General features: G+C 45.2%; 1 protein-coding gene across 2 annotated transcripts in view; it reads left to right on the top strand.

Moving 5' to 3' along the window:
* The window catches only part of SHROOM2 (shroom family member 2), a 163,021-nt gene that overhangs the window by 85,177 nt on the left and 61,668 nt on the right, over nucleotides 1-16,176 (top strand). For both annotated transcript variants that reach the window (XM_054470833.2, XM_054470834.2), the window contains exon 2: nucleotides 2,084-2,235. In XM_054470833.2, the coding sequence (XP_054326808.1) occupies nucleotides 2,084-2,235 (152 nt within the window). The remainder of the gene's footprint in view (nucleotides 1-2,083; nucleotides 2,236-16,176) is intronic.

Genomic DNA, 16,176 nt, shown 5'->3' on the forward strand with positions numbered 1-16,176 from the left:
AGAACTTTTGAAACCAGTTGGTGACTGAAAAAATTGCTGCATATTTTTGTTAGGAGTGGTTTTTAAATTTTGTTTATGGTATTGACTAGCAGTGAATAATTGCTTTATTCACAAGAGTTCAGTTGTCCTCAGATCTAGGTGGAGATTTCAGGAAAATATGCAGCTTCAGAATTGAGGCATTGTGAGTTACTTAGCACCTAGCTTCTCCTGACCCCCCACCCCAAGAAGTAAGCTTGAATCCAAAACACTTAGCTTTTCAACTGCCAGAAGAATGGACGCCATTAGCTTCAGGCTCACTCTTGGAAGTTATTCTTGGGTTAGCCATGACATGCAGCTGGCTAGCAGTGAATTCAAAGGCTGTATGCTGATGTGCTTGTAACCAGTGATTTCTTCTTACTGGTTTTCCTAGCAGTTTATAAAGCTTTTTGGTGTAAAACAGAGTTGGCAAACCATTTTTGGAACAAGCCCAGTAGTAAATATTTTTGGCTTTGTGGGCCAAGCGACTCAATTCTGCCCTGTAGCAATATGTAAACCAATGGGTGTGACTGTATTACAGTAAAACTTTGGGGGGTGGGAGGGGGAAAGAAAGCTGGCTGGATTGGCTCACTGGCCACAGTGTGCCAGAAAACGGACAGATTAACTGGAATGAATTGCTGTTGAGTTCCACTTTACCGTATAGGAAAATCTAGGTTAACAAAAGTTACAGAATGTAGGCCGGGCACGGGGGCTCATGCCTCTAATCCCAGCACTCTGGGAGGCCGAGGCGGTTGGATCACGAGGTCAGAGGAGTTCAAGACCAGCCTGGCCAATGGGGTGAAACCCTGTCTCTACTAAAAATACAAAAATTAGCCGGACGTGGTAGCGTGCGCCTGTAATCCCAGCTACTCAGGAGGCTGAGGCAGGAGAATTGCTTGAACCGGGAGGCAGAGGTTGCAGTAAGCCGAGATCGCACCACTGCACGGCAGCCTGAGTGACAGAGCGAGACTCTGTCTCAAAAAAAAGAAAAAAGGGAAAAAAAGCTATAGAATGGATGGCATTCAAGCTTTTAGAGAGTCAGCCAATACACATTGGGAGGATACTGTGTTTAGCACTGAGTAGTGAATATCTTAACATACACAGCATGGTATAATAATCGGATTAGGGCTATGACAAAAAACAGATACGTGTTAGCAAGGATATGGAGAGATTGGAACCTTCATACACTGATGGTGGGAATGTAAAATGGTACAGCTGCTGTGGAAAACAGCCTGGAAGCTCCTCAGGTTGTTAAATGTAGTTATCATAGGGCCCAGCAATTCCACTTTGTAATAGCCAAAAGTAGACGCTGATGAGTAGATACAATGCAGTCTGTCCATACAAGTGAATGTTACTCAACCATAAAAAGAAATGAAGTACTGCTACATGCTACAACGTAGATGAACTTAGAAGGCATCGTGCTAAGTGAGAGAAGCCAGACCCAAGAGGCCACATATTGTATGACTCCATTTATGTGAACTGTCTAGGACAGGCAAATTCATGGACACAGAAAGTACACTTGTGGTTGCCAGAGGCTGGAGGAATTGGAGACTGAGTAGTAATGAGCACAAGGTTTCTTTCGGGGTTAGGGGAAATGCCCTAATATTGATGGGTGGTGATGGTTGTACAACTCTGAAAATACTAAAAGCCATGCTTTATTTGAGTGAATAGATGGTATTTGAATTATATTTCTATAAAGCTGTTACAAAAACAGTCTAGTTCCACGATTAATGTATGAGAAATAATTAATAAATAATTTAAAATGGTCCAAAATTATTGTCTGGTTAAAGGAAATCTAGAAAATGAATCAGTATCTTCAGGTCCCCTGTTTTCCATTGTGTGTGTTCCCGAGCTTTCCCATTCCCTGGATAAACAGGAGTCGTGTCCAGAGAAGGCAGGCCAGGGTGAGAGGTATAGTGCATCCCTGATCCCCTGAGTGGTAATAAGGTCAGCCCCCGGGGCCCCATTCCCGCCAAGTGTGAGGTATGTCTGCTGCGTTCGGAGGACCTGCTCTGCCTCAGGAATTGGGGCTCGTGGAAGGCTCATGGAACATGCTTCTCTTTTACAGATTGAAGAGGGCAGTAAAGCCGCGGCAGTCGACAAGTTACTGGCTGGAGATGAGATCATCGGCATCAATGACATTGGTCTCTCAGGGTTTAGACAGGAAGCGATTTGCCTGGTGAAGGGGTCCCATAAAACCCTGAAGCTGGTCGTCAAAAGGTAAGATCTGAGCTTCCTCCCACATTTACAATGACACCCAGGAGTGAGTGGAACATCAAAGTGGGAAGCCAGTTGTCCTGCCCACATCACTGCAGAGATCTGGATTGGGACGTGCACTTAGTGTTATATGTCTCGGCCAAGCATGGGCCCGGCATCAAGAGTCTGAATGGTTCCTAATTTTATTACGACTGATTTTTATAAATTTTAATGTATTAAGTGGATTTGAATACTCGTGTCTTTCCTTTGGCAATATGTAGATTATTTTCTTGGCAGGCAGAAAACTGTGCTTATGCTCCCAGTGAGGTGACATGTTGTTGCCTGTCTTGTACACAAGGTGGCAGGCCACTGCGCTTTCTGTTTTCATGCTAGAAAGAGAGTGACTGTCACGAAGATGCCAGCCACCAAGAGTTTAGAGCACTGTGCTGAGGTCTGGAGGGTCTGGAGGGAGCTGTCTGTCTATTCCTGTACATTACATGTCAGTTGGAGCTTGGATGGTTTTAAGAGGTTAGAAAGTGAACTGGGGACATGATGCTTTTATATATAGGAACTAAAGCAATACTCCCGGGTACCACAAGAGTATTGGTGATGTGTTGCTTTCAAAGAGAAATAACTCTCCACCTTGGTTTTATAGTTGGCTTATTAACGGAAAGTGCTTACACATCCCTTTTGACAAAATTAGCATGTTCTTTGAAGGTTGGCTGTAAATTTTAATTAATTGACCCACGTTTATTTCCATTTTTAGTACAGACATGAAGATATCTTCCTTGTTTTGAAAAAAAAAATTGTTTTTCAAGTCTGGTCAAGTGAAGTAGTGTGCGTGGAGAGGAACAAAGAAATCTTTAACTGGTTGTGACTAATTATTTGTAAACACCGCTGCACTCAGACCAGCCAAAACAAATTCCTAAAGGCTTTTTTGAAGTGGGGGTGGGTGAACGTGCCAAAACAGTATCCAAAGACAAGGTTCAGAAATGAGGAAGGGCCAGACGTGGTGGCTCACACCTGTAATCCCAGCACTTTGGGAGGCCAAGGCAGGAAGATCACTTGAGCCCAGGAGTTCAATTGAGACCAGCCTGGGCAACATAGTGAGACACCATCTCTCGCAAAAAAAAATTTTTTTTTTAATTAGCTGGGCATGATCATGCACACCTGTGGTCCCAGTCACTCGAGAGGTTGATATAGGAGGATTCTTTGAACCTGGGAGGTCGAGGCTACAATGAGCCGTGATTGTGCCACTGTATTCCAGGCTGGGTGACAGCAAGACCCTGTCTCAAAAAAAAAAAAAAAAAAAAGGGAGGAAGGAAAAACATTTTTTGCCTCATGAATTTAGCAAAGTTAATTGTAAGTGGTACATGCTATTCCTGAGCACCCTTTTAACAACTCTTTGTAGATCAGAAAGTAAAATCTCAGAATGGTGGTTTCTGAGCCATTGGGGAGGGTGGGGCACGAGACGCACCATGACACTGTGTTATGGTTCCTCTGTGATCACGGTCTTAACCCTCCTATAGCAGCACGTTTGTTCTTACACGATTCACTTAACTTAGTGGAATGCTGGTGGTGGTGAGGGAAGCTTGTTCTGCAGAGGTAAGACGAGGAGTTATAAATTGGCTCTGGGGGGTCATCATCCCGCTGCCAAGGCTGACTGCAACTCCCTTTTCTTCTGTCTCCTGTACTGTCTCGTTCTGGGCTCCCAGAGACCCCAAAAACACTGGGCTGTGCTTGTGGTCTTACTGTCTGTCTTTTCTTTGATGGAGACACCAGCTTAGTCAGCATAGCTGGCCAACTTTGTATCACCAGGGCGTAGATATGCATAGAAATTCCTAGCATGGGAGTTCTTGAGTCAGAAGGTGTGTGCGTTGTGAATGTTCAGAGACATTTCTGAGTTTCTCAGACCCTTTCACATCATCTCTAGCATAGGATATTTGTAGTTTGTTTGTTTGTATTCTCTGTGAATGTGACAGGTGAAATATGGTTTTATATTTACATTTGCATTTCTGTAGTTACGAGAGTGAAGTCAGGTATCATTCCATATGTTTAGAAGCAAGGTAGATGTGATTCTTTTTTTGAGCTAGAAGTACATATTTAGTGATAAAGATAGACAGTCTAAAATCTGTTCAAAGGAAAGCCATGCCACAGGAGAACTGGTTGGTGGGAGGAGAGAGCGAAGCCTCAGGGCATCTGCTGGCTGGTTTCACTGAGTAGGTACTTAAAAGACTCTTGGGACTAGGGATTAAACTTTTGCCCTGAAGGATCTCCAGGAGCCACTGTGTAGAATCCCCATTTTGTGTTCTGCAGACCCACTTTCCTTTAAATGAGAGATGTGGACAAAATGATAATGTGGTTTAAATAGAATTTTATTTAAGTAATATGTGTAACGAGATATAAAGCAGCGGAGTTTATTTACAAATTTTTATTTCCCAACACACTTCCAATAACTGTGTTAGGAAAAAACCCACAAGCTGTTTTTCCTCTGCTCTCACACAACACTCAACACAGAAGACTTCTGTGACCAAATGTGCATAGAACTTCTAATACTCCAACTACCTTTATGTGGTTTTCCTTACTACAAAAGCACCAATGGGTGCTTTCAAAATTGTTCTTCTTAAAGCCAGAACACGTATTCTTCTCTATCTAAATTTAAATCTCTATTTAAATCTCCCCGCCCTCCTCTTTCTCCATTCCTAGGCAACCACTAATCTGCCTTCTGTCTGTATGGATTAGGTAGCATTTTCTAGCATTTTATGTAGAGCTCCAGGATGGAGCGTGTACCCTTACAAGTGGCTAGTTCATGAAAAGAACTCTGCAGATAGTTCATAGATTGAGACACCAACATATTCATATTCTATATTGCTCCGCTTAAAAAGCATGATCAAATGGTAAACTAGCTTGCCCAAGCCTTGTTTGACATGTTGCAATTGTCTGCCCCCATCTGCAAAAATGTGATGAGGGAAAGAGGTACATACATCTCAGTGTAAAGCACAGGAATCTGTAGTTTTTTGTTTGTTAGAGACAGGTTCCTGCTCTTTTGCCTAGGCTGGAGTGCAGTGGTGCAATCATAGCTCACTGCAGCCTCGAACTCTTGGGCTCAAGCGATCTTCCCAAAGTGCTGGAATTACAGGCGTGAGCCGTCGCACCTGGCCTCTCCATGGTTTTTTAAACATGATTTGAATAGTGGTTCACGGATAAACTCCCCTCCCTGTAGTGACAGCTGCTACACGTCTTATTTTGTAGGCTCATTTTATCTTTGTGTGTGTGGGGACCAGGGGACCAGGCACCCAGGATAGGATTGCGATGGGCCACTTTCACAAAGCGGTGGCATCTTGTTTCGCAGGCATGGGCAACGCGGACCTTGTGGTCGTTGAGAAGCTGGTGCTGGGAAAGTGATGCGGGAGTAGACAGGCGGATCACTATCTCTGCAGACAAATGAGGGCCAGCGCTTCCTCTCGCCCAGGGCAGGGGGAGCTGGAGACAAAGAACTTGTAACAATCAGCCCTACCAAGTGCATGTATGTTCTTCCTTGTGAGGTCCAGGTGGCATCCACGGCCCGAGATGTCAGGGGAGGGGTGCTGCCCAGGAGTCAGATCTGTCGGTTAGGTCAGGAGGAGAGGCTGAGGCTGGCAGTTTTGCTTTTCTCTTTCTTCCCAGGCGGTTTGTTGTTCTGTCTCTACTTGGCAGGGGAGTGCTCCTTGAAGGAAAGTTCAGGGCAGACATGTAGCCTTTTATTATGTGTATGTGTGTGTCCAGTTTTTTTCCACTGCACTGTTTTCCTAGGTGCCCAGGCCCACCCCTGGAGAGTCCTGGGCAGGTCTTGAATGGATCTGGGCTCTGGAATCTTCACACAGAGCCACAGGCTATTTCGCTGGGCGTTAGCAGCGGATCTACCACTTGCTGGCCTTAAGCACAAGTTCTTGGGAAGGTTAAGGCCAGAAACTGGGTGACCCTTTGGCATTTTCCTCATTAACTTAGCCCAGTTGGGTTAGTGCAAAAGAGAGGTCTGCCTGATGCCCTCAAGCTGCTCCGGAGGAGAGGGAGCAGGGTTGGGAGGGTGGGGAAGGACCGAGAAGGGGACGGCAGCTCCTAGCTTAGCTGGGCTCATCCTATCCACTCGGTGCTAGGGACCATGGCTGTTGCCTATTGCTGTCTTCTCTCTGAAATCTGCATTAACAGCTCTGGGGACAGAGTCATCCATTTTTCTCCCTTCAGAGGCAAATGGCTGTTAAGTTCAGCTTCTAAAAAGCACCTGTAATTTCAAACACCCTAGGGAAAATTTCTTTTAAATATCACATCATAAATTATTTTCTAAAGCTTTGCAATTACCCTTTTGGCTTTTTCCCCAAACATGCATTATAATATTAGTTTTGTTTACAGCAAATCCGCCTGCCACCTTGTCATGGACCCCACTCTGGGCAGTTTCTCTTGAACCGGTCATGTGTTGCGAGTCATTTTGTGGGGGCCAAATCGTGGATAGGGTTGATTCATGTCACTTCCTGCCTCTTTGCTGGCAGCCCTAAATCCTCTTGTGAATCTAATTACATCCACTAAGCTTGCATTCAGGAGCAGCTTAGCAGCAGAGGGAAGGGTTTTCTGCATCAGGCTTCAAGGGTTTGCGAGACCATGTGGTGTGGTCCTGCATTTGAATAGAAGAGGCTGCATGTCGAGGGACAGCACTCATGTTTGCTAGGAGCTAGTTTCTTACAACATGCGTCCCCTCTTGGGCATTGCTAAGGTGCCCTGACTGCTGCTCCAAGCCCACATTGTGCTGTGCCCCCCTCTACTGCTGGCTCCTTGGAGCTGTCCTGGAGCAGGTGGTCCTGCAGCCCCAAGGTTGATTAGCACAGATGTTCCGGGAGCTGCTACTCGCAACGGTGGCAGCAGTAAGGGGCCGCCTAAGACGTCAGCAGGTTTACACCCCCACCCCACTCCCCCAGCACCCCACCCCCTCCAGAACTACTCCTGAGGCAGAAATGGTGCGTGGTCAGATGGAGGGCATGCTCCTTAGTGGGGACACTGGAGGACGTCAGGTGAAACCCATGCCTTCGAGGCTGTCTGATGTCTTTGTCTGTGATTCAGGAGTGGGTATTTCTATTCTGTGAGCATTTGGGGGCTAATGGCTGTTTGCTACTGTGCTTATTTTCTTGTTAAAACAAAGGAGACCCTGACTGGTTTGGGCTATTTTCCATTATTGTTTTTATTTCATTTATTTATTTTATTATGAGTGAAGGAAAGAAGGGAGAGAGGGAGGGAGGGAGGATGGGAGGAAGGAAGGATGAAATCTTGCTCTGTTGCCCAGGTTGGAGTGCGGTGGCTACTGACAGGCACAATCATAGCTCACTGCAGCCTCAAACTCCTGGGCTCAAGTAATCCCCTTGCCTCAGCCTACTGAGTAGCTGGGACTACAGGTGCATGCCACCATGCCCAGCTTATTGTTTTTATTTTTTATTTAATTTTATTTTTTCTATTTTTTTGAGACGGAGTCTCCTTCTGTTGCTGGAGTGTAGTGGCAAGATCTTGGCTTACTGCAACCTTTGCCTCCCGGGTTCAAGTGATTCTCGTGCCTCAGCCTCCCCAGTAGCTGGGACTACAGGCGTGTGCCACCACACCTGGCTAATTTTTGTATTTTTAGTAGGGATGGGGTTTCGCCATGTTGGCCAGGCTGGTCTTGAACTCCTGGCCTCAAGAGATTTGCCTCATTTGACCTGCCAAAGTGCTGGGATTACAGGCGTGAGCCACTGCACCCGGCCAGCTTATTGTTTTTATTAAGTAAAATCAGGAGAAAAAAGAAAACCACATAGATCAGAATTGTTTTATTTTGGGGAAAGTTACTTCTATTGGGGTTTTGCCTTAGTGTGTGGTTTAGGTAATTTAATCAGATGAATCAATGTTTGCAAATAATGATGGTTTCTAATATAGTAAGACTTACAGAGAATGTTTAGCTTATTTTTATGTTGATTTGGGGTCTCTGGAGGACCTGTATGTGCTATGCAGTGGGATCCACACGGTGCAGGTTAAGTTTATTTTGAGGTTCGAGGAATTGAGAAGTTAGCATTAGCATTAACGATGAAGTTTAAATGACTTTTATTTTTTTATGGGTTCCGCAAATGACGTAGACTTTTATTTTTTAAACGGAGCAGCTCTAATGAGATCCACCAAATTGAAAGCCCTGAGCTTTAGGAGACAAGGTTGATCTACACTGGTTGAATTCCCAGTTTGCTATTGGCTTGGAAAGAAGAGTGTTCTGGTGAGATTTTGAGAGCAGACCCTGGGAATGTCCTCTCTTGAGACTTGAGGGCGCAGGGATCTGGGGACAGGTCTTGGTGTCTGTCATCTGGGAGGTAGTGTCCTGCGAGAGGCGGCAGCCCAGCAGACACCAAGGGCCCCTGGGATCACGTGCTGACCTCTTAGTGGGCTTGGCAGGGCAGGAGGCCCACATGTGGCTTCTGTCCAGTGTGCCACTCGCCCTTGCAGTCACCCCTAAAGGACAGGTAGATGAGGCCTTTGCAGGTTGAGACGTCCCCAGAGGCTCTGTCCGTCCCACATGGAGCACACTGAGCGGGTCCCCTCTCTGTCCATCCCATCCTTGGCTGTGGTGGCACTGGCATGCTGTGGCATGCTCTGCCTTGCACTGGCCGCTTTGTCCAGATGGAGACAAACGTGCTTTCAGTGTGTTGCCAAGGGGCAGGGAGAGGTGATATTGGCAGAGCCATGAGCGATGGCTGCCCGGCAGGTCATAAAGGTGGAGTAAATGTCACCTCTTCTTAGAACTGTCACCTCAAGCCCGGTTACCACTAACACCCATTGGTTCCAAGGTGGGAGAGTCTGGGGGAAGAAATGAAGTACCCGACACAGCTTTGGCCCTTTCTACAAAGTGAGGGGCATACCTTATCTGTAACAAAAGCCTGTTTTTTTGTTGTTGTTTGTTTGTTTTAATGTCACTTGCTAATTTATTCACACAAAGAAAATGCTCCATAATGAAAACAACTTCATCCCATGTCTCCCTCCCACCCACACACACTCACACCCCTCCTGTCCCCAACTGCAAGATGCGTTCCTACGTCTTGGCTATCTCAAGGTACTTTTAGAACCAAATCCTCATAAAAACCATTTAGAATAGTTGCCTGATAACTTGGTTTTATTGCTAAAGAAAGCCTGTTTGTGGCAGTTAGAGTCCAAAGGCCTTTTGGATGGAATGGAGTGGCATGTTTAAGGAGAGTGCTCAGAAGCATTTGCTGAACGGTAGTCATGACAGCATTAATGGGGATGTGAAATGGGCTGATTAAATAACTCGAGTAGTTCCGGCGTCCAGACCATGTTTTGGTAAGGTAGCCAGCGTCATGGACAGGGCAGGTAGCAACAGTTCTCCGCACCACGGAGGGTAGTTGTACCGTTTACTCTGCTGGTTGTGGGTGTGCTTGCCTTTAATAATAGGGAAAGCAAGGTCATTGGTCTGCAGCTGTAGTAAATGACAAAAAAGAGGAAGGAATCAGATCTTTCTTCAGTGATTTCACTACTTTGATTTGCCAACTGTGACATGGCGGTTTATTAAATGTGAAGACACAGAGGGAAGTTCTCTGGCTCAATGCCCTTGCAAAGAAAAGGATGCCTGCCACCCTCTCGGTGAGATGATAGGTGATCAAATAAGGGAAGATGTTTATCAGCCACTCGTCATATGTTGATCCCATGTGAGTGGACGTCTGGCTTACCATACTGACCACATGTGCAGTGGTATTTAATAGTTCTCTGAATGTGTATAGGATCTGTAAAAAGTTTGGAATAAAAGCACAAGCTTCCTTTGGAGAAATGTTATTTAGTTGTAATAGCATTTCACTACTGCCACATTCAGTTCACCTGTGGTGGTAGTGCCTGTAACTGCATTCAGAGGAATTCGTGGACCTTCCTCCTCCTGCCTCCCCGATTTTGCCACTGAGTTTGATCTCGTTTCATAGTCCGGGCTCAATGTTTCTTTGCTGCACCATGACTCTAAAGTCTCTTTTATTGGTTACTTTCCCTAAACCTCGTATCTCTTCTCTATACCTTGGTTTTTGTTTTTCTGTGAAGAATATCTTCTTAACTCTTCTAGTACCTTGAGTAACCATGGGCTCTGGGAAGGGAATTTGAGGACAAATTGAGTAAAAATACAGTAAATTATTATGGGCTTTATGTAATGAGCAGAACATCAGAAAGGGCTAGGTGGGGATATTGTTTGCTGAGATCTAGTGGGCAGAATTCCACAAAGAGCTAGGGGAGATTGTTTCTTGAAATCTCTTTCCTTTCCCTTTGCATCTATTTACATGGCTAGAACGCTTTATACATAGCATAGCATTTAGAGAACAGCAGTCTGCAGTCTCTTGTTGCTTTTTTTTTTTTTTTTTGGTATGGCTTTTGCCATGTGTATACTGATATGTTGACTCAACAAGTTAAACTTTTTGTGTCTTTTTTCTTATATCCGTGGTGTTCATCCTTAGGGCTATATAAAATGAGTCATATTAATGACGGCACACTTGAATGTGCTGAGTTCCTTTGCCAACAAATTCATTCTGTTGAAACATAGCCAGGAAATTGTGTGGGTGCCCTTTTTAAAACATCAAGCTGAATGAAATGATGATTTGACACTTGGGGCATATATATGGTTGAACACAAGTGGTTTGGATACTGGGACAGCAATCGTCTTTTTTTTTTTCCTTTTCTTTCCAACAGTAGTGGGTTTATAGAAATGAACATTACAAAGGTTAATGGGAAAAACAAGTCATTTGGGTCTGCTCCACTCCTCTGTTCTGTGCCGCTCGGTTCTGCCTGTGGCTTCTGTGGCATTCCTCCGCAGTCTTTTCTGCCATAGGACCCAGGTTGAACACCAGAGGTGGAGGCCAGAGGCGGGGCACGCTCTTGCTAGGGGTGAGGCAGGCAGGCTGGCCAGGTGGAGAGCAACTCTGGGGCTCTCACCCCACGTGAATGCTGCTGCTGGGCCCTGGCATTTGCTTACAATGAGGCTCTGATGTCTCAGTTTCAGCTACTTAGGTAATTTGGGAATTTTTTATCTTGCCTCAGTTCTCTTCATGTTTAAAAGCAGGAACTACTTGCCTCTTATCTCCTAGGACCATAGACTTTATCAGACATGATGTCACCATTCACGCAGGCATTGCCCGCGCCACTGCCCGGGAAAAGACACTGCATATAAATCTTCCCATAGTGCCTTTAGGGGACGACTTTTCTTATAGAAAATACATGCAGAGTTAACCATTTCTAGAGTGCTCTGGCGTACTTGTATACATTTGTGTGATGTATGTGAGAAGCACTCCCACCACGTGGTTAAAATCATTCCTTTAGGTCCCGCCTTCCAGGAGCTTGCAGCTGAGTGGGCTGAAGAGCTCTCACAAGTGCGGACTCAGAGAGGAAGGAAGGGTGGAAGTCGATCCAGGAAAGTCTTTGCTGAGGACAGGCCAGCGGAGCCATCCTTTGTAGCTGAGCCAGTTTTGAGAGGCAGATATAAACGTCTGCCAGCCATACTAGGTGCTCCAAAGCTGGAAGCCATAGCTGGAAGTTCTAGTGAGAACAGTAGAGGGGGAGGCTTGGGAGAGGGAGGTGGAAATATAGGATGGGGCCAGCACCCAGCGGCTCACACAGAGCTGCTCAGATGGTGCAGGCGCTCCTGGCCCACTGCAGCCCAGACTCCCTTGGTCTTGGGGAAATGAGAATTTGCTTTATCTGCCAAGACCCTAGATGCTACAGATGCTGCCGGCCCAGGGAACATGCTCTGAGAACCCCTGGACTAGACCACAGAGAACCTAGGAGCATAGACTTCCTTTTGTGGAAACTGGGAGCAGCTGATGGTTCTAGAGTGAGGGCAAGACCTGGCCAGGGCTGTGTTGCATGCAGGGAGACTGATCTGGCAGGAAGTGCAGGCAGACTGGGAGAGGAAGAAGCCTTCCGGAGGAGTGGCAGGAAAAGGAAGGAAGCAGAGTCAGAGCTGGGGTTCATTTGATGTTTGCAGAGAGGTGGTTTTTGTTTAAAGGATTAAAAGAGTGTGAGCAATTGCCGGGTAAATTCCCCTCTCTCCAGACCCCGGGGTCTGACATCAGGAAGCTTGTCACAGTCCCTGAGGCTCCCAGACTGTTTCCAGGGCTTCCCATCCTGGCCTGGTATCTGCAAGGCCTTTCCAACTGCAGACTCTTCTTTCAAACCCTGCCCTTCCTTATCTCCAAGAAGCCCTTAGAAACCTTTATTTATCTGTTTTCCCACGAAACGTTCCTCAGCTCCCAGTGTAGGCCAAAAGCCCCCACGTATGTAATACCACCACCACCTCCCGCCCCCCATCGCAGTTTCCAGGCAGGGGGACCAGGTGGGCCTGTGTTTCAGACCGTAGGCTCCCAGCAGGCCAAGGCGCCTCTCCTCCCAGACCCTGCCTTGGCCTCCAGCCAGTGCTCTTACTGTGCACTTAGTTAGCTGGGGGCACGAAACACAAACTATTTGTCTTGGGAGGTGGTGCTTCTTTGCTTTCTTCTAAAAGGTTAGGAAAATAACCCAATACTCGTGATTTTTTTTTTCTTTTCTTTTCTTTTCTTTTTTTTTTTTTTTTTTAGTTTGAGAGAAGGGAAGGAATTCTGCTCTTTGTGAATAATAAAGATTTCATTGAAGCAGTTCTTGTAATAATTCCTTTTAAAAATAAAACAGGATATGCAATATCTAATCTGTTCTTTCTTTTTTTTAGAGATGGAGTCTTGCTCTGTCACCCAGGCAGAAGAACAGTGCTGCAGTAATAGCTCACTGCAGCCTTGAACTCCTGGGCTCAAACATACAGCTGTTGTTCTTAATGTTCAAGGACATCCTAGCATTTTTTTATATTTGTGATCCAAACCCTGTCCTTTAAAAAAAAAAAAAGAAAAGAAACCCAAAACACTACCTAGCATATAAAATTACTCTAAAAAATTGAAGTAAGTTTCAATGAAGTTTGGTATACAATCTGTGGGAAGGGACTTCAGGGGAACCCACCATTAGAATGAATAGTTCCATCTGGAGTACCAGAAAACTCGGTATTGTCAGTACCATGGTGTTTTGTTATATGAAAGGAATAGTATGCATTGACTAAACATTATGTCTTGGAAGAATGATAATGGCCTGGGCTGGGTGTGGTGGCTCATGCCTGTAATCCCAGCACTTTGGGAGGCCGAAGTGGGAGGATTGCTTGAGCCCAGGAGTTCAAGACCAGCCTGGGTGACATGATGAGACCTCATCTCTTTAAAAAATTTTTGAATTAAACAAATAAAATTTTTAAATGATAATGGCTTGGGAGAATGATCACAAAACCAGGCAGACTGGGGAAAGAAAGGCACTCGTCAAGTCTGCGGGATGAAAGGGAATACACAGAAACATGTCTGTCCTGCACATGAGACCCATGGTTCTAGGGACAAGGTGGTTTAAAGCATTTAAAGAGTGCATGGCTTGTGCAGGAGGAAACACCACAGCCTTCAGTCTACTCAAGTCCTTCTGGGAGCCCTTGAAACTCAGCCAGAGGGACCAGGAGTATAGGCGGGCTCTAGGTGGCGCCAGAGCACTCTGTCCCCAACTCCACGGGTCTGTGATTGAGCGACCAGCATGTAGGGGCTGAAGGTCCTCCCCACCATCTCCTTATCAACACCAATCCAGCCGTTTCAGAGGTGCCAACAAACAGAAACCACTCTGACCCCGGCTTGATCCCCAAATACATTCGTTATGCACCAGGAAATTCAGAAGACTTGGAAAAAAAAAAGCATATATATTTTAGTAAATTTTCACTGTCCACAGTAACCAAGATATCTTCAGTTAAAGCAGAAAGAGTGTAACTCTTTTCACTGTGTGTCTTCATTTGCTTATTTAAAAAATTATCCCTAGGCCAGGTATAGGGGCTCACGCCTGTAATCCCAGCACTTTGAAAGGCTGAGGCAGGCAGATTTCTTGAGCCCAGGAGTGTGAGACCAGCCTGGGCAATATAACGATACCCCATCTCTCATTATACAAAAAGTTAGCTGGGCGTGGTGGTGTGTGTCTGTGGTCCCAGCTACTCAAGAGGCTGAGGCGGAAGGATCACTTGAGCCCAGGAGGTCGAGGCTGCAGTGAGCCATGATTGCGTCACTGTACTGCAGCCTGGGTGGTAGAGGGAGAGCCTGTCAAAAAAAAAAAAAAGCCACAATTCATATAAGAACTGCTGACTGTGTCATACGTAAGAACACATATATCTGTATATTATCTTTTTAAAAAGGAGCTTCTGGGTTTGTTTTCATTTTTTCATTGCCTCATACAGCATTGCTCATTCTCTTCAGACAGTTTTGAAAGAGTGTGTGGCTTGTGCAGGAATAAACCAGGTAAGATGCATTTTATGAAGGCATGGAAGTCTCACTTCCAGGTAGGTTCCCTGCCTGCCTCCGACAACTCCCACCCAAGCTGCCTTCTGCACATGCATTCCCGTCCATGGGAAGCCCTCTTCCATGCCATCAGCCTCTCTGGCTGTGACGCCCCTGTTTGGACTCTCCTATCTTCCTCTTTCCCTGGCCTGCATTTTGACCTCAACCCTGTATCTTTTTGCCCTCGCCGATGGACACATCCACAGGGATGTCCCGTAGCTATGGGAGATGCACAATATACACTTTGGGTTTTTGTTGTTGTTGATAATTATGGTAAAATACACATACGATTTACCATCCTAACCATTGTAATGTTCAGTAGCATTAAGTGTGTTCACATCATACAACCAATCTCCAGAAACTTGTTTCATCTTGCAAAACAGAGGCTCCATATGCATTAAACAGCAACTTCTCAGTCTCCCCTCCCCCACCCCCTGGCAACCACCATTCTACTTTCTGCATTCATGATTTTGACGAATCAGGTACCTCATATAAGTTGAATCATACAGTATTTGTCCTTTTGTAACTGTCTAATGTCACGTAGCATACCGTCCCCAAGGTTCTTCCATGTTGTAGCATATGTCAAAATTTCCTTTTTATTGACAAGTAATATTCCATTGTATGGATAGACCACATTTTGTTTGTCCATTCTTCCACCCATGGAACAGTATACGTTTTGACTAAATGGCCAGCTGTTAAAGTCTGTATTAGATATAAGCTGAATATCATCATTATAGAATAAACTTCTAAGGTAAAAGTAAATCTGAAATGATATTATTGTTACAGTTTTGTTTTAAAACATAATATTCAGATTTCAACAGAATGACATTTTGGTCCAGGAACGGGATTGTTTAGCCCTCTCAGCTGCTAGAAGGCTTCTGTGGTCACTACCTTATTCATTTGCAACGCTGAATTAATTCTTATTTTAGCCTGAGGCCAGTGGAAGGTTGAGATGTATTTTGGGTTTTTTGGCTAACTGCTGGTTTAGGTTAATGTTACCACCAAGCTGCTGTCTCCCCGATGTAACTGACCAAGCTAAAGGGCTAATTTCTCTTCATACTTGGATTTAAGGAATCGGTGCATGGGGATGATTCATTTTCTTTGAAACAGTTCTGCAAACTGAAGCTTTGTGTACATGGTGAGGAGGAGACTTCCTGGATATTTTCAGAAGCAGATTTAAGGCTGAGCATGGTGGTGCATGCCTGTAATCTCAGTGCTTTCGGAGGCCGAGGAGGAGAGTTGCTTGAGGCCAGGAGTTTGAGACCAGCCTGGGCAACATAGCAAGACCTCATCTCTACAAAAAATAAAAAATAAAAATTACTATATTTTTAAAAGCAGATTTAAGATGATTACTCTCCATTTTGATCATCTTTGCCACATGAAAAGTTGCCCCAAAATTAGTGGTGTCAAACAGAATTTCTAGTTGTAAAATTGAGCACAAAGCAATTGGCCTATACGGAGGTACTCAGAAGCATGCTATGTGTTAGGGCTGGCTATTTCAAGATTTAAAAATATGCTCTAGAAAATCTCCAAAAGGTAGTTATCTGCACATTATGGAAGGGTTGGGGAGGGA

This window comes from Pongo pygmaeus, chromosome X (genome assembly GCF_028885625.2).
Source record: "Pongo pygmaeus isolate AG05252 chromosome X, NHGRI_mPonPyg2-v2.0_pri, whole genome shotgun sequence".
In the NCBI taxonomy this organism is placed as follows: Eukaryota; Metazoa; Chordata; class Mammalia; order Primates; family Hominidae; genus Pongo; species Pongo pygmaeus.